The following is a 15236-nucleotide window of genomic DNA, read 5'->3' on the forward strand; positions in this document are numbered from 1 at the left end:
GAGAAATATCAGGTCTTGACTGGGAATTGAGCCTGCGACCTTTGATATGCAGGACAATGCTCCAACCAACTGAGCTGTACCCAGCAAGGGCTGAATTTGACTTTTAATAATTGTTATTTCACTGTATTCTGCAATTCAGACCTTGTTTTTCCTATATCTGCATCACTCTTTGGCACACACTGGATTCTTACGGTTTGAGAAGCATGGCCCCAGCAAAATTTCTCAGAAATCAAGCCTGGGATTGGCCTTGACTTCCAGACCTGGCCGCACAGAAGTTCTGGGTCAGGTCAAATGTAATGGTCTGATCTAGTGGCCCTCTGCGGACACTCTCTGGCCTTGTCAGGCTATCTTGGCCACCAAGAGAAAGTTCACAAAGTCTGGTAAGGACACGAGGACCTCCTTAGCTATAGTCACCAGACTATATGACTGACATAACAAGTTTCCCCATAAAATGTGTTCCAAGCTCTTAAGCCTTTGCCTCTTTTATGTCTCATCTTCAAATTTAACTTAGTTGTAGTTGCCTAAAACTAGGTCAATGAGTTTTTTTGTGTATTTTTGCAAATAAAACCTTTTATTTCCACAACACAACTTCCCTTTGCCCCAGGAACATAAATTAACGTGGGCCATCAAAGCACAGAACAAAGACTGATAAATGACAGAAGGCAAAGGGTTACTAGAAAAATAGATTATACCCAAGGCTCTCCTCCCGGGGACCCAAATCCTACTCCTGTCAGGGCTCATCACATAGAACCAAAGACATGGAGAGAGGATGGAAACTGACAAAAGGAACTCCACTGAACAAAGGGGAAAGGAGCTTGGCAGTTACAAGGGTAGGGTGACATGTGCTCCTAAATTAAGTGCTGGATAAAAAGGGTGAGAAATATTTTTGGGGTTGTAATAGTATGTAGTTTCAATCATGTCTACCATTCCAGATTTCTAATTGAAACTAAATTCTGGCTAGTTTATGGAGGTAGAAATTAGGGATAGAAGAAAGTTTAGAATCCCCCCTTCCCAGGAAAGTTGATGGTTCTTTATTATATAGCTGTACTCTTTGCCCAGCCTGCCTCCCTTCAAAAAACTTCTAAATCCCTTAGCTAAAACTTGCATCAGAAAATAGAATTGCAATGAAGGTAGTCATGAGTCTTGCCCAAATCCTCCAGCCTGGGAACTGATATGAAGGTTGAAGAGCAGGGATGGGGAAAGGGAAGTTAATAAAATTAAATATCCCCTCCCCTACTCAAGCTCAAGCCCTGGGTGGACAGGGAAAGAAGACCAGAAAGCTGTTAACAGGGACCCATGCAGACCTGTTGGATAGATAGTAGCTGGAGGCCAGAAGGGTTCCTTGGACTCGAAGCAGGGTCCTGGGGTCAAGGAAGAGCAGGAAGCAATGCAGTAACAGTTTTTGGAACTTTTGAGCCCCCAAACTTGGGCCACCCTCCACCACCACCTGCCCCACCAGTGCTGATCACAGGGGCCCCTGTGGGTGTCAGGCTGATCAATTTTTAACAGCACACAGAGGGGCAACAGGAATGATTTGAAGTTTTTTTTTTTTTATCTCAAAAGTAGCATCATTATAAAAATACTATCCCTGGTGCTAGAAATGTGTAATTTCCAATGTTGGTAACCACCAAACTTTATTTGGCTATACAGTGCCAATACAAAAATCTTCTGGCTAAATGAAATCAACCTTTAGTTGTTGGAATAACCATTTAATATTTTTATCTCCCTCAGCCTCAAATGTGACAATAACCTTGTGTTAATTCAAACAAGAAAGAAGTCCTAATCTGAAATAGAAAAAAATAGGCTCCATCTATAAATATAAATAACAATTAAGTTGAAAAAATACCAATATATGTAAAGTAAAGCAACTTGGAACAATGAAAATTTAAAGGTTCTAGAATGAACATTTTCTTATATACTTACAGGTTAGTTTATTAAATGCTTTATTTGTCTTAAACCTTTACAAAAGAAAATCCCATCTGCCATAGTGCTGATCTCTGCCACCAGCTCAGTGTGTGATTCTAGGCTCTCTCTGATGGTGCAACAGTTGATGAAGAAGGTGGTGCAACTAATTCACGACACTTCATAACTAAAGTAGAAATTACTTATACCACCAATTAGGTTAACACAATACAATAGACTTGAGAAAAATATAACTTGAGAAAATATAACTACATGAAAACTAAACATTCAATGTTTAGTCTAATTGCTAAAAATTTCACATATGGGAGTAGAGGAAATAGGCAAGTCATCTTTCACTTACATGCAATCATTATCAACATTTTGCCATTTCTATGTCCTATGACTTAATAGAATAAAAATACAGTTATGTGACAGGATGAGATGGCAACATTCACTGAAAGGTAGTAGACTATTCACATTATTGTTAGGACTGTGCTATTTTTCCATTATGTTGGTGACTAAAGCCTAAAGCTTGTTTTTATAGAAATGGGTAACACATTTGGATGTAGTTCATGGAAAAGTGAACAATTTCTACTACAACAATAACAACAATGATCATATTGGTATCTAATACTTTCTGTGTCACACAAACTAGTAGAAGCCATTCCTCTTATCCCCACAATATCACTCCTAGGTAAGAACTACTATTTTACATATAAGGGAACTGAAGCAGAGAGAGGTATTCCAAGGTCAGGAAACTATTTAGGTAAAGGCTGGAACTTGAACTCTTGTGGTATAATTCTAATTAATACTCTTAACCATGATGCTAATGTATTGAAATGAGAGGCTGAATATTGATGAGAGGAAATAAAGAACTGTATGATAGAGAAAGTGTGATTGCTTGAACAGGTTTATTTCTTTTTCCAAAATACACACCTTTACCAATTCCATAACAAGATACAGTTCAGTTGGCACATCCATCTCTTCAATCAGAAGAACAATATTGGGATGCTTCACTCTTCTTAAGATAGACACCTCACTCTGGATCATGTGCTCCTGTCCAAAGAAGAAATAATATTAATCAATACTCACATCCAAACATGAAAAAAACTAACTCACCATGAGTAAAACCCTACTCTGTGAAGTTCAAGGGACATGTATTTTGGTCAAATATAATGAATATATCTTAGATTCTGATATTCAGAGAACCTAGAATTGTCAAAAAATATTGAAGGTCTTTAAGATGATGCTTGTAATTTCAGAACCCATCACAATAACTATAAGTTCAGGAAGAAAGAAGGAAAGAAAATTAAGATCACAAAAGTAATGGAAGAAAGTAAACAAACAAGCAAATACAGATAAGAAACAAAAATAACATCAAACCATTTTAGCTAACTTTTATTCCAGGACTATTTACAAAATAAAGTTATAATCTAATTAGTATATAACTTTCTATTCCACCAAAATGCAACAAATGGGATGAATTTATGTTTATTTAGGAGCTGATCTTTGTTTCTTTCTACCCCCTGAACACCTGTATTTTCATAAGAATAAACTTTATACATACTTTGCCTCGACATTTGCTTTTCTTGATAATTTTCAGAGCATACTCCCTAGCAGTTGACCTGCAAAGAGAAAGATTTTTAAAAAAATAAACTTAATTTTGGATATATTAAATCATCTTATTAAGGATTTATATCTTATCCCAACCACCTTGAATCATGGTATAAATATTTTGTGAATGACTCTTTCCCTTTTTTTATTTATTTTACTTTTAAAAAATTTATCTTTATTGTTGAAAGTATTAAGATGTCTTCTCTCCCCCTCCCCCCATTGACCCCTTCTAGCCCATATCCATATTGTCTGTGACCATGGGTTAAGCATATATGCATATAAGTTCTTTGGTTAATCTTTTCCCACCCGCCCACCTATCTTTACCTTCCCTCTCGGATTTAAAATAAATATTTAAACTTTCAGGGATTGAGCATAAAGACAACAAATATGCTAGCAGAGAAACATCATGAGCTATTCATGTGGCCATACCTGTAATGAAACCACTACTATTGCTACTGGCTTGCATAACTCCTGCTCCATTGCCCAGCCCTCTGAAGTGATGTGATTAGAATGTAAAACAGATGTCAGTTTCTGCCTTTCCTCTTTCCAATTTCCCTTGAGGTTCTCTTTCTATGAAGTATGGCTCACATGATCACTCTGAAAACTCTATAAAGAAGCAGTTCACACTGTTTAGACTTTGGTTCAGGGTACAAGCCTATAAGGTCTGCTAGAGGACGCATGAACAACGTGTTCAAGGTGTAGAAAGGGATACAACTGTTAGCTGAGCTGTCTGTAACCTTCTGGGCCTTCTATGGCTGTCTCATTTCCCAGAAATAAAATGGAATCAAGATCAACTCACTTTCCCAAAGCTACATTGCAGTGTTAAAGGCAGAACTCTGAGCTTTTGAGGTCTCTGTTTCACATATATCCCAACCAATACTGCCCCCGTTCCGTGGCAGGAGTGGGAGGGAGGGTTTAGCCATACTGTTACCTTTAAATAACTTCCTAACTTGTGTTAGCATTTCTAAGATACTGTAGTGCAAAGCAACACTTGTTTATTGTCAAAGGATACAATGCATGTTTAATAATCCATAATAAACCACTACTTCATAAGCAATGCCATTTCATTTCTGGTGGGAAACCAAGACAGCCTAGCCTTTCCTATATAGATAAAAGCCAACTTTAGGGACCAAATGAATAGTGAGAATGAGATTGATAAAGAACAAAATTTTAAAATAGGGTTTTTAAATCTTCATTACAGAAAATGAAAGATGGGGGGTGGGGTGGGGATAGGAGGGTTCCCAGTTATACAGTTAGAGCAAGAGAGTGATTTTCTATAACCAGATTAAGAAGCCAGACATTAAAAATGTGTTTCAAGGGCATTTTAGAAATCAGTCTTGTCATTTGTTTCTAAAAATGCAACTCCCACTCCACTTCCAGGCCCCTGCATGATGCTGACTTACAAAAAACAATAAATATTGACTAAATTGTTGTAATTATATCTGGTGAATAAAACCAGAATAAAATAATCACTTTGAAGCCCATTTTCTCCACTAGTTCAGATGTGAGAAGTTAAACCCTCTGCCTCAGGGAGGCTTTTCTGCAGAGATGTGGGGTGTCCAGAGGAAATCAAATTGCTCCATTCTCATGAATAAAATGATTAAGAGGCCAAAAGACAATGTTGAGTTAATCTTTGTTGATTCTTCAGGCCCACAGCTGGACAGAGGGGCCATAATGGAGAAAGCATGAGCTGGCCTTGGCTAAATGCTGGGCTTGGTTGTTCAATGTCCCCAAACAAACACCAAACCATCAGCAAAGCAATGGCATAGGGGTAGAGAAAAAGCACTTCAGTAAGAGGAAAAATGAAAGATTTGTTAGAAATTTCAACTGTGTGGTCAAATAATAAATGAGAAAGAGAAATGATTCACATACAAAGAGATTCCTCACATCGTAGGAAAATCACAGGCCCATTAGGTAGCCTCCTCTCACAATGCTTCTAGAGTCTTTGTTTGCAAATTCAAGAAAACTGAATCAAGCGGAAAACTAAAAGCTGAAGTAGTGCTGGATTCTGCTTTTCATGAGTCACTAAAAAATTATAACACAAATCTGAGATTAGAATCCATGAGAAATTTCTTATCTGGTTTAAAAGGTTCCATCTGATGGCAAGCAAGTCTGGACTCTTGGAACTGACTGCTTTGATAAAAGCCAGAAGTTCAAGAGAGGGAGGCTGGAACTGACCTTTCCAGCTTTTGGGGTCCCTGCTTCACATATATCCCAAAAGGCCCATTCCTATTCAGTGTCTCTACAAAGTGGATGGATGGACAGGACAGTGCTGGTGAGGAGGGGGGATTTCGGTATTTTTGCCATTTCATCCTCCATTTTCCTGGAATGAGGAACATTGAGGTGCTCAAAGCAAAAGGCTGGTATGGGATCCAGGAAGACAGAGTCTCTTCTATAGCCAGAAATGCAAGGAGCAGGATCCTCAGGGAGGAAACTAGTATATTCCCTCCCAGGACTCTAAGCACTCCAGTTATGTCCTGAGCCTACAGCTGTGTGGGAAATGCATACAAGCCTAGGATATAGTGGTCCCAGGGTTTAATAGGAAAAGGACCTTATGGGTTTACTACACAGAATCTCACACAATAGGATTAAATACTCAATTAGATTTACCCATCCTATATAACAAAAGGCTAATATGCAAATTGACCAAACAGCAGAACGACCAGTGGCTATGATGTGCACTGACCATCAGGGAGCAGACGCTCAATGCAGGAGCTGCCCCCTGGTGGTCAGTGTGCTCCCACAGGAGGAGCACCACTCAGCCACAAAATGGGCTCATGGCGGCAAGCACAGCGGCAGTAACAGGAGCCTCTCCTGCTTTCACAGCAGCACTAAGGATGTCCAACTGCCGGTTTAGGCCCTCTCCCTGCCAGGAGTGGGCCTCAGATGTCAGTCGGACATCCCCTAAGGGCTCCTGGACTGCCAGAGGCCACAGGCCGGGCTGAGGGAACCCCCCTCATCCCCCACCCCCATCCCCCAACACCCACCCCCGAGTGCACAAATCTCATGCACTGGGCCTCTAGTCTTACCTAATAATAGAGAAACATGTAAATTGACAGTATCTCCGCTACACCCACAGCCAATCAGAGTGAGTAAGCAAATTAACCCAACCAAGATGGCGGTTAATTTGCATACATACCTGGGTCCGGGAACCTCCTCGGCACCCAGGTCACTCCCAGCTGGCCATCGGGCAGAGACTTTAGGCGTGGGAAGGGGCGGAGCTTGTGATTGGAGGGGCGGGGGGGTCCCCCTTCCCAAGCCTAAAGCCTGGGGCAGAGGCTTTTGGCTTGGGAAGGAGCTGAGCCTGCCATTGGAGGGAAGGGGAAAAAATCAATGGAAACATATCCTCAGGTGAGGATAAAAAGAAAAATAAAGAAAGAAATGTCATATCCTATGAAAGACGCTTCTTGCCCGGCCGGCGTGGCTCAGTGGTTGAGCATCGACCTATGAACCAGGAGGTCACAGGTTCGATTCCCGGTCGGGGCACATGCCCGGGTTTTGGGCTTGATCCCCAGTAGGGGGCATGCAGGAGGCACCCGATCCATGGTTCTCTCTTATCATGGATGTTTCTATCTCTCCCTCTCCCTTCCTCTCTGAAATCAATAAAAAATATAAATAATAATAATAAAAAAATGAAAGACGCTTCTTGAAAATGCTTAAAGAAAGTTGTCATTTTTTCATGGTGAAGGAACTGGAGTCCGTGTTGATGAAAATACCTTGGCGGCTGCGGTGACTGGCAGTGGCTGCAGCAGTGGGGTGATGGGGCTGGCGCCTTCCCCTGATCAGCCTGGTCGCCTCCCAAAAAGGGAGGCCTAAGCCATCAGTGGGACATCTCCTGAGGGTTCCAGTATGTGAGAGGGGGCAGGCTGGGCTGAGGGACCCCTCCCCAGTGCACAAATTTTGTGCACCAGGCCCTTAGTATTTTATAGCAGACAATGAGCTTCAAATTTTTCTCTTGATTCCTTGAGGGAAGAACTATAAAGTCATAGTAAAATCTTTATTACTGAAAGTATATGTTTAGAGGAGAGTACCTGAGACTGAAAAATGAGCCTAAAAAAGGTATTAGGACTAAATGTATACCATAAACATTTAACTGCTTGCTTTACGTTGGTAAGTGAAAACACTTGTAAAGATATAAAACCTTAAATAAAGCATCTGCCTTCCCACATAGGATGTCCCTATATAACACTAATTGAGCATTTAATCCTATTGTGTGAGATTCTGTGTAGTGAACCCATAAGGTCCTTTTCCTGTTAAGCCCTGGGACCACTATATCCTAGGCTTGTATGCATTTCCCACACAGCTGTAGGCTCAGGACGTAACTGGAGTGCTTGGAGTCCTGGGAGGGAGTACACTAGCTTCCTCCCTGAGGATGTCCCTATGTAATTACAAACATGATGATTTGGTGGCTACAGAGGTGAGTGAGACCTGGTCCTTGTCCCCAGTTTGGTATATTAAGAATACTAAACACCTGGATTTCTGGTGAAAATGCAGGCCATTTTCTTGCTTGTTCCTGAAATTATATGCTTGACCTTTCCTGGAATTATGGGAACCTTGGATGCCACAGCAAAAGCAGCACCTGCCTCAGCACAGACTTTGTTTTCCTCCGGGTCTGTGGGAACTCAATTTGAAGGTCCCCTTCCTATTTAGTTTGACCCAAGGTTAGAGTCTGAACTACTGGAAAGAAATTTCCAAATTTTGCCAACTTGAACTAAATCTATTTTTTAATGTTTTTGCTAAAAAAAAAAAAATGGCTTGGAGAAAGCTGTCTTGTTTAACTTAGTGATTCTCAACTCCAGTCAGTCTGCTCCCATCCCCCTTCCTCACCCAAAGGGAAGAAGAATGCTTAGGAGAAGAGAATGGACTGGCAAGGATGGGCCTGCCACGCTCTAATGCGCTTTTTGTTGTTGTTTGCTGTGTTTTGAAAGTTTTTAAAACTATTATGTGGAAAACTAATAATAGCTTCTTAATAATTTTTCTACCATAGCGTTTATTGAATTGCATAGTAAGTCTTTGTTTTCGGGCAGGTTCTCTTGGAGAGGGGCTGTCTTGTCTCTCTTTGGAGCCTAGGAGTGCCCAGCACAGGCCTGAATTAATAGCTCCAGATATGTTAATCAAGTTGTGGAAACTCCAGAGGGTGGTGGCTGTGAGGACAATGACAGGAAGACCCATTAGCAAAGAGGGTTAGTAAACATCACATTTTGTTTACCAGGTAATCATAATAAAGCTACATCTCAGTCTCCTTCATAAGGGGGAGGGGGTGTGGGGCTGTCAAGATCAGAGAGCTGAGGCATCCCAGCTCTAACATCTCTAGAGTGGAGTTTTATTTTGAATGTGAACATGGGTGCCAGAGCATCCTCAGGAAAGAAAGGAGGAAGAACACTATAAGCTTCTTCACCAAAACTCATTTTCCTAATCCATCCCACTTCATCAGGAAATGCCTTCAAACTACAGGTATTCTGAAGATTTTCGAGGTGGATGCAACCCATTTTGGTGACACTCCCTCCAGTCTCAGCTCTTTTGGGTGGGTTTGAGCCTGCCCACATTCATTCTAAAGCCAATAGTTTTATTGTGCAGTTCTTCAGGCTTATAGGTGAACAGGAAAGAGAAGGAATCATGAGCAGCTAGAATTTTAATAGAGTTCCGAGGCCTACATTACCGAAATCTATGCAGTGCAGGTGAGGAGGAGGCCCAAGAGCCACCTGAGACACCATCACTGATCATGACTGCATCACTTGTGTGGTAATTAGTCCACAGAGGGCCAGGAGAGCCAGAGGTGAGGGCACCTCTACCTGTGCTCTGACCTCCTGTTAGTGCTTTTCAGCTCTTTCACTTTTCTCTGGGACATCAAAATGCTTCAGAAAACAGCTTCAGAATAAAGCAGCTCTCAGTCTACCAACTCTTTTAGCATGTCCTGAGGCCACTTGGAGAAACTGCTACTGGAGAACAGGCAGAAACCTAAGTGGACCAGGCAGGCACTATCAAAAGACTTGCTGGCAGGGGATCATGGGAATAAAGGACAGTGTAGCACTGTTATTGTATCCATTGTTGTAGGAAAATCTACCCTGTGGCCGCATATTATTAACAGAAGAGAGACATACTGGCTCTTAATACATACTCATCCTTCAAAATGTGGCAGAATGTACCCATAAGCAATCTGTGCTATTCACAACATTCTTAGCTCACTTTTATTTTCTTGGACCTCTGGAAAGTATTTTTAAAAATGTTTCATGATACATCCTGGGAGAGAGGGCACATGCCATATGTCCTCATTCACTGGAGAGGAATACTAACACTTTTTGGGGTAATCTGGTGTTTAGACTTTGAAGGTTCATACAATGAGACCCAAGATGTGAACTTATGCAAAATAAACAATCCAAACTAAAAATAAATAAATGAATTCTGGATGGAAAAATGAGAAGTTTCTACTGTGGGAAGTCCAGTACTGTTAAACTAAGATGCCATCCTGATCCATGTATCAGCTAGGACAAAAAGCACATGACCACAACAAATTATGAACCCTGGAAAATAACCAGACACTCCATAGTTGAAGGGTATGGCAATCTGCTCACAATGGGATTTTCTGCTACAGTGGAAATAAAAGTTTTACAATTAGTAAAAGTGTACATGAAATTATATAAGCGCACACTTCTATCCATTACCTTAGGAATGGCTCACCAGATTTAATTTCTGTCCTTTTTGCACAGGACAAATGTAGTATGTATGACCTTGGCTCAGCTAAACCATATTCTTGTGGGAGCCCCCTGGATGGAAGCAGTGGAGGAGAGTGGTCAAAAGTATGGGTTTTAGAGCTGGGCTCAGATTTATGCCTTGCTAAGTACTTACTAGATGAGTGATCTTGGGCATATAACTTCTCCAGGCTTTCTTTGTATAAAATAGAAACAATACTGATACTGTGAAATTATGATAATTAAATGGAATATCATAACTTAAGGGCCTTATACATGTTTTTTGCTCAATAAACAGTGGTTACTCCTGTTTTTTAATTTGTGGGGCCCAGGAAAGTAATGGGACATTTTCTATATTTGGCAGAAACCCAACAATGGCTTTATGTTGAAGATGGGGGAATGAGAGAAAAAAAGGAGGAAAAGTGACCTTGCAGTAGCAACTCAGGGATTTTCCAAGCTACTGATTATTATTCATGTCCTCCCTTACAAAGAGTGGCTGATCAAGTGTGTGCTGTAACTGTTGGAAAAATCTTGGCCCAGTTGGTGTGTGGAGTGGAGCAAAGTTTAAGATCCACTGTTGGAGGGAAGCTTCATGAGGGCACCACTGCCTTAGTCAAAGGAGCATTTTCCAAAGAGTAGCAAAGAGTTCACAGATCAAATCAGTGGCTACTGCCCAAATTAAGGATGTGCCTGGTGTGTGAGGACCTGTGTAGACTTCCAGCTTTAATGTGCTTCCAAGTCAATGCCCTTCGAAGAAGACCAACTTCTGGCTCTTATAGGCTAAAGCTTATAGTCCAAGGCATGAAGGGAATGTAGCATGAAGGAGCATTGTTCTTACTCAGTTCTGAGGAACTAGTTGGGTGTCCAGCCCCAAGGTGGGGGGCAAGAGGGGATGAATAACAGGGGAAGCCTGCACACCCAGGTGAGCCCCAACTTGCTGTCTCTAGGAATAAGGCAATTCCCCCTGACATTTCAACAATCTACTCACCCAGCTTAGTAGCCACCAGCTACTGTCCTTGATTAGGTATTGAGATCCCACGGATAAACCTTTCACCCTAAACTTTTCCATTTTGCTCATAAGAGTATCTGGCTTATTCACTATAAAACATTTTAATTCACTAAATACCATTTTGCTGGGATCAGTACATACACATTTTAAAGCTTTTCAAGGTTATTATATTTAATTTTATGATTGTACATTATATTTACAAGAACAACTGACCTCTATAAAATGTCTCAAAAAAAAAAAAAGTGTAACCCTGGTCAGGTGGCTCAGTTGGTTGGAGTGTCATCCCATATACCAAAAGGATGTGGGTTTGATTTCCTGTAGGGATATGTGCAGGAGGCAACTAATGGATATTTCTCTCCACGTTGATGTTTCTTTCTCTCTCTCAAATTTTCTCCCTTCCTATCTCTCTAAAAAGTCAATAAGGCATATCCTCAGGTGAGGATTAAAAAAACCTGTAGAAAAACTATTATATATATATATATATAAATTTTTTTTCAGGACTTACCTGAAAAACCTGGCAAAGTTTTGCTGAGTATATTAAAAAGAAAAATGAAAGTCCTTAATTTATAGATTACCTCCAGGAATCACTGCACTTTTCAAATCTGTTGTTACATGAGCTTTTCTTTCTTTAATTTTTTTTTTTTAACATCTGGAGTTGAGGCTTTAACCAAGTCCATATGTGCCACAGACTGCAAATAAAGGCCCAATTTTGGAAAATACAATGCCAAATCTTTCCTTTAAAGTTAGATGCAAATGATCTCCTCCTCACCTTTCTACACATTCCTTGACAACAGCAAAATTTCCATCTCCTATTGTCCTTCCAACTTTATATCGTTCCGTTATTGTGGCTGGAATCTGGAAGCCTTCCTCGGACACTTCTGAAAGAATCATTAGGATGTTTTTATTGGTAAAAAAGAGAACACAGATGTTGCACAAAGGAGACATTTAGAAGTATCATCTAATAGACTGAAACTGACTCAGAATCAATAGGTCATTTTCTGGACAGCAAGGCCAGCCCCCTCTGCTGACATTGTATATTCAACAGTTTTACTAAGTTTACAAAGGGTAAACAAAAAGTAAACATAAACACATGAGGTCCACTTCCACATATGTAAGAGCAACGTATGCTTTCTGCTGCAGTTGGGGTTCTGAAGAGGAAATTTTACTCTTTTTATTTTATGTCAATTTGATCAATAGCATTGACTGCATACCCACTGTGTGCAGAGAAATTGCCTTTCTAAGTATGGCTCAGGAGGAAAATACAGTTCCTAAGGGACTCTGGGCTGCCTGAAATTGTACATGAAAATGCCTTCTATGTGAAGACTTATCATTACTACATCCTGAAGTGGAGATCTCCATAAAATTCCATATGAACTCAGCCCTGATTGCCACCCCTCCACAATATCTGTGAGCAGATTTTAGACAAAATTTTCACTAGCAACCTGCATAGCAGATGTTGAGTTAAAATTGCAATACCTATTACGTCTGTGAACAGAAAAGTTTTGTAGTTTCAATTATGTTAGTGCCACTAACACAACACATTTTCCCACTTAAAATGTATTTTGAAATATTTTACAAATGCCTAATAATGCTTTAAATATCTAAAGCCATAAAACTAAATAAGCCACACTTAGGTCACATAAATATACTGGATGACCTTTAACATCTTAGGGGTGTAAAAAGTCTTTTATAACTGGACTCTAAAATTTGCATGCTTTAATGTTATACATCTAAGCTCCCCTCAGGCAACTTGAATACAAAATGTGATGGAAGCCTAGTGTGCTTTCTAAATGTGCTCCTATTTAAACTGAGACTAAACATTTCTCCTTAAAATAAAATTAAAACATTAGGTGGTAAATGGGCTTTCTTGAGTTTTATGTTCTCACTTAATCTGTAATGTTAGGGAACAACAAATGGAAACTCAAAATTATCAGACCTTTATTCTGATTTTGTGGTAAACTCAATCTGTAATACCCTGGATTCTAGGGTAGATGGAATTTCTGGAGAGTGTTGTACAAATGGAGGACTCGTGCTTCTGTTACTTCTATCCTAGACATTTCCGCAGTCTCTTCACCTCTTTATAAGTGACATTTTACTCAATCCACTAGAAGCTATCACAGTGGCTTCTAGAATAAAGTGAAAGCCAGAGCCAGTTAAACCCCTCACACCTATCATATCACCCCAAAGAAGCCAACAATTTTGTCTTTGTTTAAAAGACTCAGCCTTGGTGGGGTTTTTTGTTTGTTTGTTTTGTTTTGTCTTTGTTGTTGTTGTTTTTTAATCTACTCAATAGGAATTAGAGGAGATGGTTGGAGAAGTTTCAAATTCACTACAAAGCATCCTAATTTACAAAACATCTCTCAGATGACATGGTTTTAAGGCTCTTTACTACCCGAGTAATAAAAGTAAACATCCTTGGCTATTGGATGGGGAATGCAAGGTACTTCTGTCCTTCCCTCCAGCGGGAGCATCCTTTAGGCACCCATCTGGAGCACAAAGTTTGGGATATTTTCCCCCTGACTATTGATAAAATGTATCTGCTAGGCTTTTGGCTAAGAATACTTAGCCAAAGCTTAATCAAGGACCTTTTCATTTCATTAAGTAAATATAACACATTGGAACAAAAGAGACTTCTGAATGGCTAAATTTCATACTTCTGGGTGGAAAAGTCTGATATTTCATGGTAGTTGAGAAATAATTCTTGTGTAACCTGTTATCTCACTTAACATAAATTGCTCCCACGCCCTACCCTAAAGGTAATTTTTTTGGGAAAATTAAGTAATATAATTTAAAACAAATAAGAGTTCATGAATTTTATTTTATTTTAAGTTATTGTTATTGTTGAGAATAATAATATTGTTATTGTTGAGAATAGTAATTTTTATTGTTATTGTTGAGAATATTAGAGATATCCCCCATTTTCCTCCTTTAGACTCCCTCCACCTGGCTCCTGCCCCACCCCAGGCCTTCACCACCCTATTGTCTGTGTCCATAGGCAATGCTTATATGCATATCAGTTCTTTAATTAATTTCTTCCTCCTCTCCATCCCCTCTACTTTCATTCCCTCTGAGATTTGGCAGTATGTTCCATGTTTCAATGCCTCTGGTTCTATTTTATTCATCAATTTATTTTGTTCATTAGATTTCACATATAAGTGAGATCATGTGATACTTGTCTTTCTCTCACCAGGTTATTTCGCTTAGCATAATACTCTCCAGGTCCCTCCATGCTGTCTCAAAGAGTAATAGATCCTTCTCTTTTATAGCTGCATAGTATTCCATTGTGTAAATGTACAACAGCTTTTTTTAATCCACTTATGATGGGCACTTGAGCTGTTTCCAAATCTTAGCTATTGTAAATAATGTTGTCATGAACATAGGAGTGCATATATTCTTTCTGATTGGCATTTCAGGATTCTTAGAATATATTCCCAGGAATGAATATATATATATATATATATATATATATATATATATATATATATATATATAACAAATAAATAAAAATACAAATAAAACAAATAAAGGGAGTTTATTCTTTAACAGTAGTTTGATCATATCAGTTTCATACTTTTCTGAATACCTTCCCATAATTGATTTGAGCCTGTTAACCCAAGGAAGGAAATAGGCATGTATTACAATCTTTATTTTACAGAGGAGGAACTATGATATGGAGAGTTAAAAAGGCTTACCCAAAACAATCCAGTGAATTAATGAAAAAGTCAGTTCTGGATTCAGGTCATTTGACCACATCACAGAAAAATTCTAAAGTGAATTATGTCAAGGCACAAAGAGTATTTTTGCAATTATCATCAGTTAATTCTTTTTGTAAAGCCATATTTTCACATATTGAGTTCATTTAAGTTAGAATATATGTGCAGGGCTATAACAGTCAATCAAGAGAGTATACTGTAAAAAAGAAGGATCTCTTACCCTTTGAGACAACATGGAGGGACCTGAAGAATACTATGTTAAATGAAATAAGCCAGTCAGAGGAAGACAAGTATCACTTATATGAACAC

The 15236-nt window shown here is 39.4% G+C and overlaps 1 protein-coding gene across 1 annotated transcript in view; it reads right to left on the minus strand.

Moving 5' to 3' along the window:
- Positions 1-15236, minus strand: part of DCLK1 (doublecortin like kinase 1) — a gene marked incomplete at its 3' end in the record, with an annotated part of 486231 nt that overhangs the window by 65919 nt on the left and 405076 nt on the right. The window contains exons 8-10 of the mRNA XM_079779242.1: positions 11984-12092; positions 3470-3527; positions 2839-2958 (exon numbers count right to left, since the gene is read on the minus strand). Coding sequence (XP_079635368.1) covers positions 2839-2958; positions 3470-3527; positions 11984-12092 — 287 coding nt within the window. The remainder of the gene's footprint in view (positions 1-2838; positions 2959-3469; positions 3528-11983; positions 12093-15236) is intronic.

This window comes from Cnephaeus nilssonii (genome assembly GCF_951640355.1).
Source record: "Cnephaeus nilssonii genome assembly, chromosome: 8".
Lineage (NCBI taxonomy): Eukaryota > Metazoa > Chordata > Mammalia > Chiroptera > Vespertilionidae > Cnephaeus > Cnephaeus nilssonii.